Source organism: Physella acuta, unplaced genomic scaffold (assembly GCF_028476545.2).
Source record: "Physella acuta isolate Inbredline_101_S28 unplaced genomic scaffold, ASM2847654v3 ptg000076l, whole genome shotgun sequence".
Lineage (NCBI taxonomy): Eukaryota > Metazoa > Mollusca > Gastropoda > Physidae > Physella > Physella acuta.
In genome coordinates this window covers 957,140-971,626 of record NW_026731596.1, presented here as the reverse complement: position 1 = coordinate 971,626, position 14,487 = coordinate 957,140, and the positions used below count along the sequence as shown (strand labels likewise).

At 45.5% G+C, this 14,487-nt stretch overlaps 1 protein-coding gene across 2 annotated transcripts in view; it reads left to right on the top strand.

Moving 5' to 3' along the window:
- LOC131953687 (5'-AMP-activated protein kinase subunit gamma-1) overlaps positions 1-14,487 on the top strand; it is a 180,697-nt gene that overhangs the window by 32,869 nt on the left and 133,341 nt on the right. The window contains exon 1 of one of the 2 annotated variants that reach the window (XM_059317019.1): positions 3,862-4,355. The exons of the other annotated variant lie outside the window; for it this stretch is intronic. Within the exon in view, the coding sequence (XP_059173002.1) occupies positions 4,167-4,355 (189 nt within the window). The 5' untranslated portion in view covers positions 3,862-4,166. Of the gene's footprint in view, positions 1-3,861; positions 4,356-14,487 lie in introns of those variants that run through there. 2 annotated transcript variants of the gene reach the window in all.

Here is a 14,487-nt window from a genome sequence, read left to right as displayed (position 1 = left end):
GTAAAAATATAGAAAGATGGGAGGTAAATCACATGAATTTCATGAAGGGAGGTAATTTATTCCAACTAAGATATCACTTGGGTAAAGGTCGTCGACGCTAACGTGGCGGCTTGTTCTCTGTTATCTTCTTCCCCGTCATCAACGTCACTCATCATCCATCTTATTATCTCGCGACGGCCTCGGCTTTCATCTCTCTTATTATCTGTCTCTGTGTACATATTGCTACTGGCAAGAAGCTACACGCTACATTACCGGCTACTAGCTACTAGTTACCAAGAAAGAAATGATAGTTTCAGGCGTAGATAAAAGTAATATATTGTAGTACCTCGATATATGAATTAGTTTCATACCTTAATCTTGCTTGTACGTCAAATAGCTCGCATCTCAAAGCAGTGTTCATCATTAAAATTAATTAAAATCTCATTAGTCTGTTCCATCACCCTAAAGCAACCCAAGTTGTTTTTGTTATGTTTTCTAACTAATAAAATTTTATCATACATTCTACTGTACAAAGTTTTTTTTACTTTCGTTTTATTTTCGCCATCGCTTCTCTATTCACGGGTTTTTGCCGTTTTTGGAAAGTTTTCCTCACTGTCCTAACTTGAACCTGCAGACGTAAACAACGTATGCGGGCAGGTTTGTTTCGTCCTGGTGTTTGACTGACGTCTACACGAGTTAGGCGAGTTTTATTAAATAGTTGCAATACACGACGAGGTGCAGATTTGAAGGGGAGTTATTTTTTTCCGCCATTTGTGAAACCAGCTGATGGGGATACTCGTGTCTCAAAGTTTGCTGGTACTTAAAATCATTCATAGATGGGCGGCGTGTACTTCAGTTTGTTTGTACGTGTAGGCTGTTGTCTGTGTCGGTTCTGTGTCGGCTGTTGTCTGTGTCGGCTGTTGTCAATGTCGCCTGTTCTAGCTTGTCTAGGCTGGCTGTCTCTACTTACGATACCTACATCAGCTACCAGTGTACTCACCTACCTTTGTCCCAGTTCACTGAAGCGTGGCATGCATGCACGTGTAAAACATGATGATGACAGGTCGCACAGTTTACCTGATGCTGCACGTGTCTTTAAACAATCCAGGTTACTTGTGAGCGCGAGATAACAGGAGACAGTGCGAGACAGCACGAGACAGCACGAGACAGCACGAGACAGCACGAGACAGCACGAGACAGCACGAGACAGCGCGAGTCTTTCCGATACCACACAAAGCCGAGTCACGAGTGTACAAACTCTCTGAGAGTACCTTGACCTCCAGGCACTTGATGCCGGAGTCGTGAGAAATCTTGCCGGATCCGGCAATGTAAGCCCGGTGTTAATGATTGCTGCCCTCCGACTTAATCTCTTCTACCTCATCTTTTATGTAGGAGGTCTACATTGACAATAGTGTACCCATTTTGTTGTATGTGTGTATCTAGATATCTATCTCTCTCTCTCTCTCTCTCTCTCTCTCTCTTTATATATATATATATATATATATATATATATATATATATATATATATATATATATATATATACATACCCGCTTCAGGCATTATGTACAAATCTGGGTTTCATTTTTCGCCAGTTACAAGTAGGCTATACCAACCATACCTCTAAATGTAGGCTTATAAAATAGAATTGCACATATTAGTGTATGTATGTATGTATGTATATACGTATGTATGTATATGTGCGTCTACACGAACAGAGTTCACTGTGCGGGCTGGGGTCAACAACTGCGGCGACATTCCCATACAATGACCTTGAGGGTGACCTTCGTGATATGAACAAACGGGAGTCCAACCGTTTCTCCACTATCTGCCACCAACAGATACAAGTGTAGATATCTAGTACCACGTGACCGACACTATCGACTGCATAACAACTACAGTAGCAAGCCCACCCCCACCCCTATGTAGTTGACTGCAACTATCCCTAAACTGGTTGACAGCGTCAACTCACCAACCGACTGTGTCAACCCACCAACCAACTGACAACCCTCACACTGGTTGACTGTGACAACCCCCACACTGGTTGACTGTGACAACCCCCACATTGGTTGATGTGACAACCCCCACACTGGTTGCTGTGAAAACCCGGAAGCTATCTGTGACAACCCCCACATTGGTTGACTGTGACAACCCCCACACTGGTGACTGTGACAACCCCCACATTGGTTGATGTGACAACCCGGAAGCTATCTGTGACAACCCTAATCTGGTACGTGTGTATCACATTGCTCCTTAACTCTTCTGTTTCTTGTCATCTTTAGCGCTCATCTGTCTTGTCTCCTATGTCAATGTCCTTGTTGCCCCCCCCCTCCCTCCTGTGTCAATGTCCTGTCTCCCCTCCTGTGTTAATGTCCTGTCTCCCCTCCTGTGTCAATGTCTTTGTTGCCTCCCCCCCTCCCCCTTTCTCTTTGAATTAACACAGACCTTTGACAGTTCTGTCGCGTGAATTCCCTGACCTTTTGACATTTCAGTAAAGCGCATCTCCCTCTAGCAGGGTCCAGCTAAAATTAGACCTAACTTTGACCTAGTGGCCTTGATGTCCTAGATTTTTTCACGGACGACACCCCACCACCCGCTCAACAACCGGTATTCGGAAATATTTCTCGATTTTAAACTTGGTCGGCTTTATCTCCCTTTAGTTTGGTCTGGATTCTCTCCCTTTTAGCTCTAAACTTGGATTGTCTTCTGTGTACTGATGAATTATACTGTGATTTTAACAGATTTATATAGGTATGTTTCTGATTACAAAATCTAATCATATGTTAAATATGCCAGTACTAGAAGACTTGATTTCTCTGCTTTGTGTAGTCTTGATGCATAGCACAATCTTAAAAAGCGACGTTTCTCGAAATGGCGTATTGTGGGGCAGCTATATTTAGAAATAAACAACAAAAGACGCATCGTTTCAATACCTCCATACAAAAAAACTACTAGATCTAGTACACCATTACAATATCGAAACCTGTTACGCAGTTTCTATTTATAAATTACAAAAGATTCATCTGTTTTTGTGTTTATATGAAGCATGCGTCTAAACATGTAGCATACATCTAGACATGTTGAATACAACTAGCTTACAACTTACACCTAGCATACACCTAACATACATCTAGCATACTTCTATACACTGAATTAATCATTCACAAAAGGTACAACCGACCGTTACTGTTCTCAGTATTAAAAAAAACCATTCTAAAATTAAAAACACCATTCTAAAATTAAAAACACCATTCTAAAATTAAAAAAACCATTCTAAAATTGAAAACACCATTCTAAAATTAAAAACACCATTATAAAATTTAAAACACCATTCTAAAATCAAAAACACCATTCTAAAATCAAAAACACCATTCTAAAATTAAAAACACCATTCTAAAATTAAAAACACCATTCTAAAATTAAAAACACCATTCTAAAATTAAAAACACCATTCTAAAATCAAAAACACCATTCTAAAATTAAAAACACCATTCTAAAATTAAAAACACCATTCTAAAATTAAAAACACCATTCTAAAATTAAAAACACCATTCTAAAATTAAAAACACCATTCTAAATTTAAAAACACCATTCTAAATTTAAAAACACCATTCTAAAAATAAAAACACCATTCTAAAATTAAAACTACGTCACTTAGCCAGACAACACGAGCGGCTTTATATTTTTAGTGCCACGCCCCCAATTTGAGATCCGCCGCTGTAGACAAATAGATATTTCTTACCTGATCCCTTGTCCACCCCGCCCCTCCCCCACACTCCGCCCACCCCACACCCCAGTGTGTTTGCTACAAGGAGGCTACTATTTCGCTAGTTTCTTCCTTTGCCTCGATCCTAGCCTAGTTTTCAAGTGAACAAATCTAACGCCGGTCGCTGTCGCAGTTTCCGGTGCGATCATTCACTACACAGACCCAGTCAAGCCTAGCGGCTAATTACCAAACTGTTTCATTAACACGCCTCTAGCTTCAAGTGTCTGATAAATTAAGATTTCATTATAACATCTGTGCCGAGTGGGATATTATCTATTCAGATTGGAGTAACACTGTGTTATATTTCACTTGTGTTGGGATACTTTTCTCCAGTGTTTTGGATATTTCCTATTCGTGTCGGGATAATAGACACCTGTAGGATTTGAACGATGGTCTAAGTCTGACGTCACGAGAGTCCGGCAATGTCTAACCAGAAGCCTAAAGCGGGTGGGGCCGTGCACGTTTTGGCGTCACGCCTGGCGCCCCCCACCCTCAAGCCCAACATGTCCTCACCCCCCGTCTTCACGTGCATCATCACTGACCACAGTGACGGACACCGGCCCAGGTCCGTGTCGCCTAAACCTGGCGCCAACAGCACCCGGAAGTCTGCGGTGAGTACACATTACAAACCTCAGTCTTCATATGTGTGTGAGTACACATTACACCTTCAAAACTCTCAGTCTTCATGTGTGTGTGTGTGTGAGTAAAACCTACTGTCACAAGTCTTGTCAAAAATACTTGATAAAAATACTTATCACAAATACTTGTCAAAAATACTTGTTGAAAATAGTCGTCGAAAATATTTGTCATTAAGACTTGTTATAAATATTTGTCATAAATGTTTGTCAAAATACTTGTCAAAAATACTTGTTAAAACACTTGTTAAAATTTTGTCATAAATAACGACGTGTATTCTAAAAATCAAATATTTTTGTTAACATATTGGAGCATACACATAATAACAAGTATCCCATGTACCTCAGTGTGGTATGTTTTGACGTCCACATCACACCAACCACAACAAAAATGTTTATCATTGACCCTCTGCATAACTCCCACCCCACTCCAACGTTAAAATGTTGTTATCTAGTACACCAGTTATACGACTATGTCTCGTATGGCCAATCAATAAGAACACGGCAGTGTGTGGTACACAGGTGTCGTTAATCAACAGGTGACAATGTCTGCAGGTGGGCCACAAGTATAACACAGGTGGGCCACAGGTAAACCACCGCCGAACGTCGCACCTCAACCGTATCACCCTCTTCCATTGTGTGCTTCTGACTGGATTAGTAAATATTCTCGCTTGACTGACCTTCACCTTGCATGACCTTAAGCACTCTTACACGTCGACTTTTTTTTTTTTGGAAATTTTTAACGACCATCCTAGGAGGCCACATCATTAAAGAAGTTCATTACATTGGAGCTAATTACTCCTGGGTATAGAGGCAGGCTGCGTCCTAATTGGTGCTTAACTCTAATCACGTGACGCGGATGCTCCATTAAGATAAAGTCTGGAATCGTGGTCTTGTGATGCAGTGACGTATGTCGGGGGTGGGGTGAGTCATTGAGATACTTGTCCAGTATGTTCAGGATTTGATCTGTGGGATATTTCAATCCTTAATCCTGGGATAAGCGAGAGAGAAACCAGTACCTGGTGTGATTGATTTCAGTCGATATAAATAATGCATGAGGGCAGTGTGTGTGTCGTTATGCAAATATCGATCTCAGATCTGGCTGTGATGGTGGTAAAACTCCACTCAATTCAGACACTAGGTCCACACCCTCCCCCACACTAGGTCCACACCCCCCCCACACTAGGTCCACACCCTCCCCCACACTAGGTCCACGTCCTCTCCCACACTAGGTCCACACCCTCCCCCACACTAGGTCCACACCCTCCCCCACACTAGGTCCACACACTCTCCCACACTAGGTCCACACACTCTCCCACACTAGGTCCACACCCTCCCCCACACTAGGTCCACACCCTCTCCCACACTAGGTCCACACCCTCTCCCACACTAGGTCCACACACTCTCCCACACTAGGTCCACACCCCCCCCCCCACACACTAGGTCCACACCCCCCCACACTAGGTCCACACCCTCTCCCACACTAGGTCCACACACTCTCCCACACTAGGTCCACACACCCCCCACACTAGGTCCACACACTCCCCCACACTAGGTCCACCCCCCCCCCCCCCCCCACTAAATGGCCTCCAAATCCAGTTTCTCACTCCCCACCCCATCATTACCATCACGTTCTATCGCCTCCTACCACACCTCCTTTCATCACACCAGCTTCAACCACACCAACTCCTGCCTTTACACCTCACCATCCCATTACACCTCACCACCCCACACCTCACAACACCACCTCCCCCACTCCACACCAACTCTCGCCACACTCTATTTCCCCTCGCCCCGCACAATAACTGGATGCCAGATTCCATTGAACAAAAACATGACACGAGAAGTCTACACACCGTGTTGTCACTCCTCACTGTGTAGATGGGTCATGACACGCTGAGATAGCCGCTACACTTGTCTGTGTAACAGGACAGTGTGGGTGTGTGTGGGGGCACCTGTGTGTGTGTGTGTATGTGGGCACCTGTGTGTGTGTGTGTTTAGATAAGACAGGTCTAACTAGAAACTTAAGAGTTTATCTTTCGTCAGATAACTCACATACAAAGATGTGTTCAACTTTCTAAGCTGATACATGTACAACATTCATTAGTTATAACCAACACCCTTTACTTAGCCCCAACCTTTACTTAGCCCCTACCTTTACTTAGCCCCAACCCAACCTACTTAGCCCCAACCTTTACTTAGCCCCAACCTTTACTTAGCCCCAACCTTTACTTAGCCCCAACCTTTACTTAGCCCCAACCTTTAGTTAGCCCCAACCTTTCCCCAACCTTTACTTAGCCCCAACCTTTACTTAGCCCCAACCTTTACTTAGCCCCAACCTTTACTTAGCCCCAACCTACTTAGCCCCAACCTTTACTTAGCCCCCAACCTACTTAGCCCCAACCTTTACTTAGCCCCAACCTTTACTTAGCCCCAACCTTTACTTAGCCCCAACCTTTACTTAGCCCCAACCTTTACTTAGCCCCAACCTTTCCCCAACCTTTACTTAGCCCCTACCTTTACTTAGCCCCCAACCTTTACTTAGCCCCAACCTTTACTTAGCCCCAACCTTTACTTAGCCCCCAACCTTTACTTAGCCCCAACCTTTACTTAGCCCCAACCTTTACTTAGCCCCAACCTTTACTTAGCCCCAACCTTTACTTAGCCACAACCTTTACTTAGCCCCAACCTTTACTTAGCCCCTACCTTTACTTAGCCCCAACCTTTACTTAGCCCCAACTTTTACTTAGCCCCAACCTTTACTTAGCCCCAACCTACTTAGCCCCAACCTTTACTTAGCCCCAACCTTTACTTAGCCCCAACCTTTACTTAGCCCCAACCTTTACTTAGCCCCAACCTTTACTTAGCCCCAACCTTTACTTAGCCCCAACCTTTACTTAGCCCCAACCTTTACTTAGCCCCAACCTTTACTTAGCCCCAACCTTTACTTAGCCCCAACCTTTACTTAGCCCCAACCTTTACTTAGCCCCAACCTTTACTTAGCCCCAACCTTTCCCCAACCTTTACTTAGCCCCAAACTTTACTTAGCCCCAACCTTTACCCAACCTTTACTTAGCCCCAACCTTTACTTAGCCACAACCTTTACTTAGCCCCAACCTTTCCCCAACCTTTACTTAGCCCCAACCTTTAGTTAGCCCCAACCTTTCCCCAACCTTTACTTAGCCCCAACCTTTACTTAGCCCCAACCTTTCCCCAACCTTTACTTAGCCCCAACCTTTACTTAGCCCCAACCTTTACTTAGCCCCAACCTTTACTTAGCCCCAACCTTTACTTAGCCCCAACCTTTACTTAGCCCCAACCTTTACTTAGCCCCAACCTTTACTTAGCCCCAACCTTTCCTTAGCCCCAACCTTTACTTAGCCCCAACCTTTACTTAGCCCCAACCTTTCCCCAACCTTTACTTAGACCCAACCTTTACTTAGCCCCAACCTTTACTTAGCCCCAACCTTTACTTAGCCCCAACCTTTACCCAACCTTTACTTAGCCCCAACCTTTACTTAGCCCCAACCTTTACTTAGCCCCAACCTTTACTTAGCCCCCAACCTTTACTTAGCCCCAACCTTTACCCAACCTTTACTTAGCCCCAAACTTTACTTAGCCCCAACCTTTCCCCAACCTTTACTTAGCCCCAACCTTTACTTAGCCCCAACCTTTCCTTTAGCCTCAACCTTTACTTAGCCCCAACCTTTACTTAGCCCCAACCTTTACTTAGCCCCAACCTTTACTTAGCCCCAACCTTTACCCAACCTTTACTTAGCCCCAAACTTTACTTAGCCCCAACCTTTACTTAGCCCCAACCTTTACTTAGCCCCAAACTTTACTTAGCCCCAACCTTTACCCAACCTTTACTTAGCCCCAACCTTTACTTAGCCCCAACCTTTACTTAGCCCCAACCTTTACTTAGCCCCAACCTTTACTTAGCCCCAACCTTTACTTAGCCCCAAACTTTACTTAGCCCCAACCTTTACTTAGCCCCAATCTTTACTTAGCCCCAACCTTTACTTAGCCCCAACCTTTACTTAGCCCCCAACCTACTTAGCCCCAACCTTTACTTAGCCCCAACCTTTACTTAGCCCCAACCTTTACTTAGCCCCAACCTTTACTTAGCCCCCAACCTTTACTTAGCCCCAACCTTTACCCAACCTTTACTTAGCCCCAAACTTTACTTAGCCCCAACCTTTACTTAGCCCCAATCTTTACTTAGCCCCAACCTTTACTTAGCCCCAACCTACTTAGCCCCAACCTTTACTTAGCCCCCAACCTACTTAGCCCCAACCTTTACTTAGCCCCAACCTTTACTTAGCCCCAACCTTTACTTAGCCCCAACCTTTACTTAGCCCCAACCTACTTAGCCCCAACCTTTACTTAGCCCCCAACCTACTTAGCCCCAACCTTTACTTAGCCCCAACCTTTACTTAGCCCCAACCTTTACTTAGCCACAACCTTTACTTAGCCCCAACCTTTACTTAGCCCCAACCTTTACTTAGCCCCAACCTTTACATAGCCCCAACCTTTACTTAGGCCCAACCTTTACTTAACCCCAACCTTTCCTTTAGCCCCAACCTTTACTTAGCCCCAACCTTTACTTAGCCCCCAACCTACTTAGCCCCAACCTTTACTTAGCCCCAACCTTTACTTAGCCCCAACCTTTACTTAGCCCCAACCTTTACTTAGCCCCAACCTACTTAGCCCCAACCTTTACTTAGCCCCCAACCTACTTAGCCCCAACCTTTACTTAGCCCCAACCTTTACTTAGCCCCAACCTTTACTTAGCCTCAACCTTTACTTAGCCCCAACCTTTACTTAGCCCCAACCTTTACTTAGCCCCAACCTTTACTTAGCCCCAACCTTTACTTAGCCCCAACCTTTACTTAGCCCCAACCTTTACTTAGCCCCAACCTTTACTTAGCCCCAACCTTTACTTAGCCCCAACCTTTACTTAGCCCCAACCTTTACTTAGCCCCCAACCTACTTAGCCCCAAACTTTACTTAGCCCCAAACTTTACTTAGCCCCAACCTTTACTTAGCCCCCAACCTTTACTTAGCCCCAACCTTTACTTAGCCCCAACCTTTACTTAGCCCCAACCTTTACTTAGCCCCAACCTTTACTTAGCCACAACCTTTACTTAGCCCCAACCTTTACTTAGCCACAACCTTTACTTAGCCCCAACCTTTACTTAGCCCCAACCTTTACTTAGCCCCAACCTTTACTTAGCCCCAACCTTTACTTAGCCCCAACCTTTACATAGCCCCAACCTTTACTTAGGCCCAACCTTTACTTAACCCCAACCTTTCCTTTAGCCCCAATCTTTACTTAGCCCCAACCTTTACCCAACCTTTACTTAGCCCCAACCTTTACCCAACCTTTACTTAGCCCCAAACTTTACTTAGCCCCAACCTTTCCCCAACCTTTACTTAGCCCCAAACTTTACTTAGCCCCAACCTTTACTTAGCCCCAACCTTTCCCCAACCTTTACTTAGCCCCAAACTTTACTTAGCCCCAACCTTTACTTAGCCCCAACCTTTCCCCAACCTTTACTTAGCCCCAAACTTTACTTAGCCCCAACCTTTACCCAACCTTTACTTAGCCTCAACCTTTACTTAGCCACAACCTTTACTTAGCCCCAACCTTTCCCCAACCTTTACTTAGCCCCAACCTTTACTTAGCCCCAAACTTTACTTAGCCCCAACCTTTACTTAGCCCCAACCTTTCCCCAACCTTTACTTAGCCCCAACCTTTACTTAGCCCCAAACTTTACTTAGCCCCAACCTTTACTTAGCCCCAACCTTTCCCCAACCTTTACTTAGCCCCAACCTTTACTTAGCCCCAACCTTCACTTAGCCCCAACCTTTACTTAGCCCCAACCTTTCCCCAACCTTTACTTAGCCCCAACCTTTACTTAGCCCCAACCTTTACTTAGCCCCAACCTTTACTTAGCCCCAACCTTTACTTAGCCCCAACCTTTCCCCAACCTTTACTTAGCCCCAAACTTTACTTAGCCCCAACCTTTACCCAACCTTTACTTAGCCCCAACCTTTACTTAGCCACAACCTTTACTTAGCCCCAACCTTTCCCCAACCTTTACTTAGCCCCAACCTTTAGTTAGCCCCAACCTTTCCCCAACCTTTACTTAGCCCCAACCTTTACTTAGCCCCAACCTTTCCCCAACCTTTACTTAGCCCCAACCTTTACTTAGCCCCAACCTTTACTTAGCCCCAACCTTTACTTAGCCCCAACCTTTACTTAGCCCCAACCTTTACTTAGCCCCAACCTTTACTTAGCCCCAACCTTTCCTTAGCCCCAACCTTTACTTAGCCCCAACCTTTACTTAGCCCCAACCTTTCCCCAACCTTTACTTAGCCCCAACCTTTACTTAGCCCCAACCTTTACTTAGCCCCAACCTTTACTTAGCCCCAACCTTTCCCCAACCTTTCCCCAACCTTTACTTAGCCCCAACCTTTACTTAGCCCCAACCTTTACTTAGCCCCAAACTTTACTTAGCCCCAACCTTTCCTTTAGCCCCAACCTTTACTTAGCCCCAACCTTTACTTAGCCCCAACCCAACCTACTTAGCCCCAACCTTTACTTAGCCCCAACCTTTACTTAGCCCCAACCTTTACTTAGCCCCAACCTTTACTTAGCCCCAACCTTTACTTAGCCCCCAACCTACTTAGCCCCAACCTTTCCCCAACCTTTACTTAGCCCCAACCTTTACTTAGCCCCAACCTTTACTTAGCCCCAACCTTTACTTAGCCCCCAACCTTTACTTAGCCCCAACCTTTACTTAGCCCCAACCTTTCCCCAACCTTTACTTAGCCCCAACCTTTACTTAGCCCCAACCTTTCCCCAACCTTTACTTAGCCCCTACCTTTACTTAGCCCCCAACCTTTACTTAGCCCCAACCTTTACTTAGCCCCAACCTTTACTTAGCCCCCAACCTTTACTTAGCCCCAACCTTTACTTAGCCCCAACCTTTACTTAGCCCCAACCTTTACGTAGCCCCAAACTTTACTTAGCCCCAACCTTTACTTAGCCCCAACCTTTCCCCAACCTTTACTTAGCCCCAAACTTTACTTAGCCCCAACCTTTACCCAACCTTTACTTAGCCCCAACCTTTACTTAGCCACAACCTTTACTTAGCCCCAACCTTTCCCCAACCTTTACTTAGCCCCAACCTTTACTTAGCCCCAACCTTTAGTTAGCCCCAACCTTTCCCCAACCTTTACTTAGCCCCAACCTTTACTTAGCCCCAACCTTTCCCCAACCTTTACTTAGCCCCAACCTTTACTTAGCCCCAACCTTTACTTAGCCCCAACCTTTACTTAGCCCCAACCTTTACTTAGCCCCAACCTTTACTTAGCCCCAACCTTTACTTAGCCCCAACCTTTACTTAGCCCCAACCTTTCCTTAGCCCCAACCTTTACTTAGCCCCAACCTTTACTTAGCCCCAACCTTTCCCCAACCTTTACTTAGACCCAACCTTTACTTAGCCCCAACCTTTACTTAGCCCCAACCTTTACTTAGCCCCAACCTTTACTTAGCCCCAACCTTTACCCAACCTTTACTTAGCCCCAACCTTTACTTAGCCCCAACCTTTACTTAGCCCCAACCTTTACTTAGCCCCCAACCTTTACTTAGCCCCAACCTTTACCCAACCTTTACTTAGCCCCAAACTTTACTTAGCCCCAACCTTTCCCCAACCTTTACTTAGCCCCAACCTTTACTTAGCCCCAACCTTTCCTTTAGCCTCAACCTTTACTTAGCCCCAACCTTTACTTAGCCCCAACCTTTACTTAGCCCCAACCTTTACTTAGCCCCAACCTTTACCCAACCTTTACTTAGCCCCAAACTTTACTTAGCCCCAACCTTTACTTAGCCCCAACCTTTACTTAGCCCCAAACTTTACTTAGCCCCAACCTTTACCCAACCTTTACTTAGCCCCAACCTTTACTTAGCCCCAATCTTTACTTAGCCCCAACCTTTACTTAGCCCCAACCTTTACTTAGCCCCAACCTACTTAGCCCCAAACCTTTACTTAGCCCCAACCTTTCCCCAACCTTTACTTAGCCCCAAACTTTACTTAGCCCCCAACCTTTTACCCCAACCTTTACTTAGCCCCAACCTTTACTTAGCCACAACCTTTACTTAGCCCCAACCTTTCCCCAACCTTTACTTAGCCCCAACCTTTAGTTAGCCCCAACCTTTCCCCAACCTTTACTTAGCCCCAACCTTTACTTAGCCCCAACCTTTCCCAACCTTTACTTAGCCCCAACCTTTACTTAGCCCCAGTTAGCCCCAACCTTTCCCCAACCTTTACTTAGCCCCAACCTTTACTTAGCCCCAACCTTTCCCCAACCTTTACTTAGCCCCAACCTTTACTTAGCCCCAACCTTTACTTAGCCCCAACCTTTACTTAGCCCCAACCTTTACTTAGCCCCAACCTTTACTTAGCCCCAACCTTTACTTAGCCCCAACCTTTACTTAGCCCCAACCTTTCCTTAGCCCCAACCTTTACTTAGCCCCAACCTTTACTTAGCCCCAACCTTTCCCCAACCTTTACTTAGCCCCAACCTTTACTTAGCCCCAACCTTTACTTAGCCCCAACCTTTACTTAGCCCCAACCTTTCCCCAACCTTTCCCCAACCTTTACTTAGCCCCAACCTTTACTTAGCCCCAACCTTTACTTAGCCCCAAACTTTACTTAGCCCCAACCTTTCCTTTAGCCCCAACCTTTACTTAGCCCCAACCTTTACTTAGCCCCAACCCAACCTACTTAGCCCCAACCTTTACTTAGCCCCAACCTTTACTTAGCCCCAACCTTTACTTAGCCCCAACCTTTACTTAGCCCCAACCTTTACTTAGCCCCCAACCTACTTAGCCCCAACCTTTCCCCAACCTTTACTTAGCCCCAACCTTTACTTAGCCCCAACCTTTACTTAGCCCCAACCTTTACTTAGCCCCCAACCTTTACTTAGCCCCAACCTTTACTTAGCCCCAACCTTTCCCCAACCTTTACTTAGCCCCAACCTTTACTTAGCCCCAACCTTTCCCCAACCTTTACTTAGCCCCTACCTTTACTTAGCCCCCAACCTTTACTTAGCCCCAACCTTTACTTAGCCCCAACCTTTACTTAGCCCCCAACCTTTACTTAGCCCCAACCTTTACTTAGCCCCAACCTTTACTTAGCCCCAACCTTTACTTAGCCCCAAACTTTACTTAGCCCCAACCTTTACTTAGCCCCAACCTTTCCCCAACCTTTACTTAGCCCCAAACTTTACTTAGCCCCAACCTTTACCCAACCTTTACTTAGCCCCAACCTTTACTTAGCCACAACCTTTACTTAGCCCCAACCTTTCCCCAACCTTTACTTAGCCCCAACCTTTAGTTAGCCCCAACCTTTCCCCAACCTTTACTTAGCCCCAACCTTTACTTAGCCCCAACCTTTCCCCAACCTTTACTTAGCCCCAACCTTTACTTAGCCCCAACCTTTACTTAGCCCCAACCTTTACTTAGCCCCAACCTTTACTTAGCCCCAACCTTTACTTAGCCCCAACCTTTACTTAGCCCCAACCTTTACTTAGCCCCAACCTTTCCTTAGCCCCAACCTTTACTTAGCCCCAACCTTTACTTAGCCCCAACCTTTCCCCAACCTTTACTTAGACCCAACCTTTACTTAGCCCCAACCTTTACTTAGCCCCAACCTTTACTTAGCCCCAACCTTTACTTAGCCCCAACCTTTACCCAACCTTTACTTAGCCCCAACCTTTACTTAGCCCCAACCTTTACTTAGCCCCAACCTTTACTTAGCCCCCAACCTTTACTTAGCCCCAACCTTTACCCAACCTTTACTTAGCCCCAAACTTTACTTAGCCCCAACCTTTCCCCAACCTTTACTTAGCCCCAACCTTTACTTAGCCCCAACCTTTCCTTTAGCCTCAACCTTTACTTAGCCCCAACCTTTACTTAGCCCCAACCTTTACTTAGCCCCAACCTTTACTTAGCCCCAACCTTTACCCAACCTTTACTTAGCCCCAAACTTTACTTAGCCCCAACCTTTACTTAGCCCCAACCTTTACTTAGCCCCAA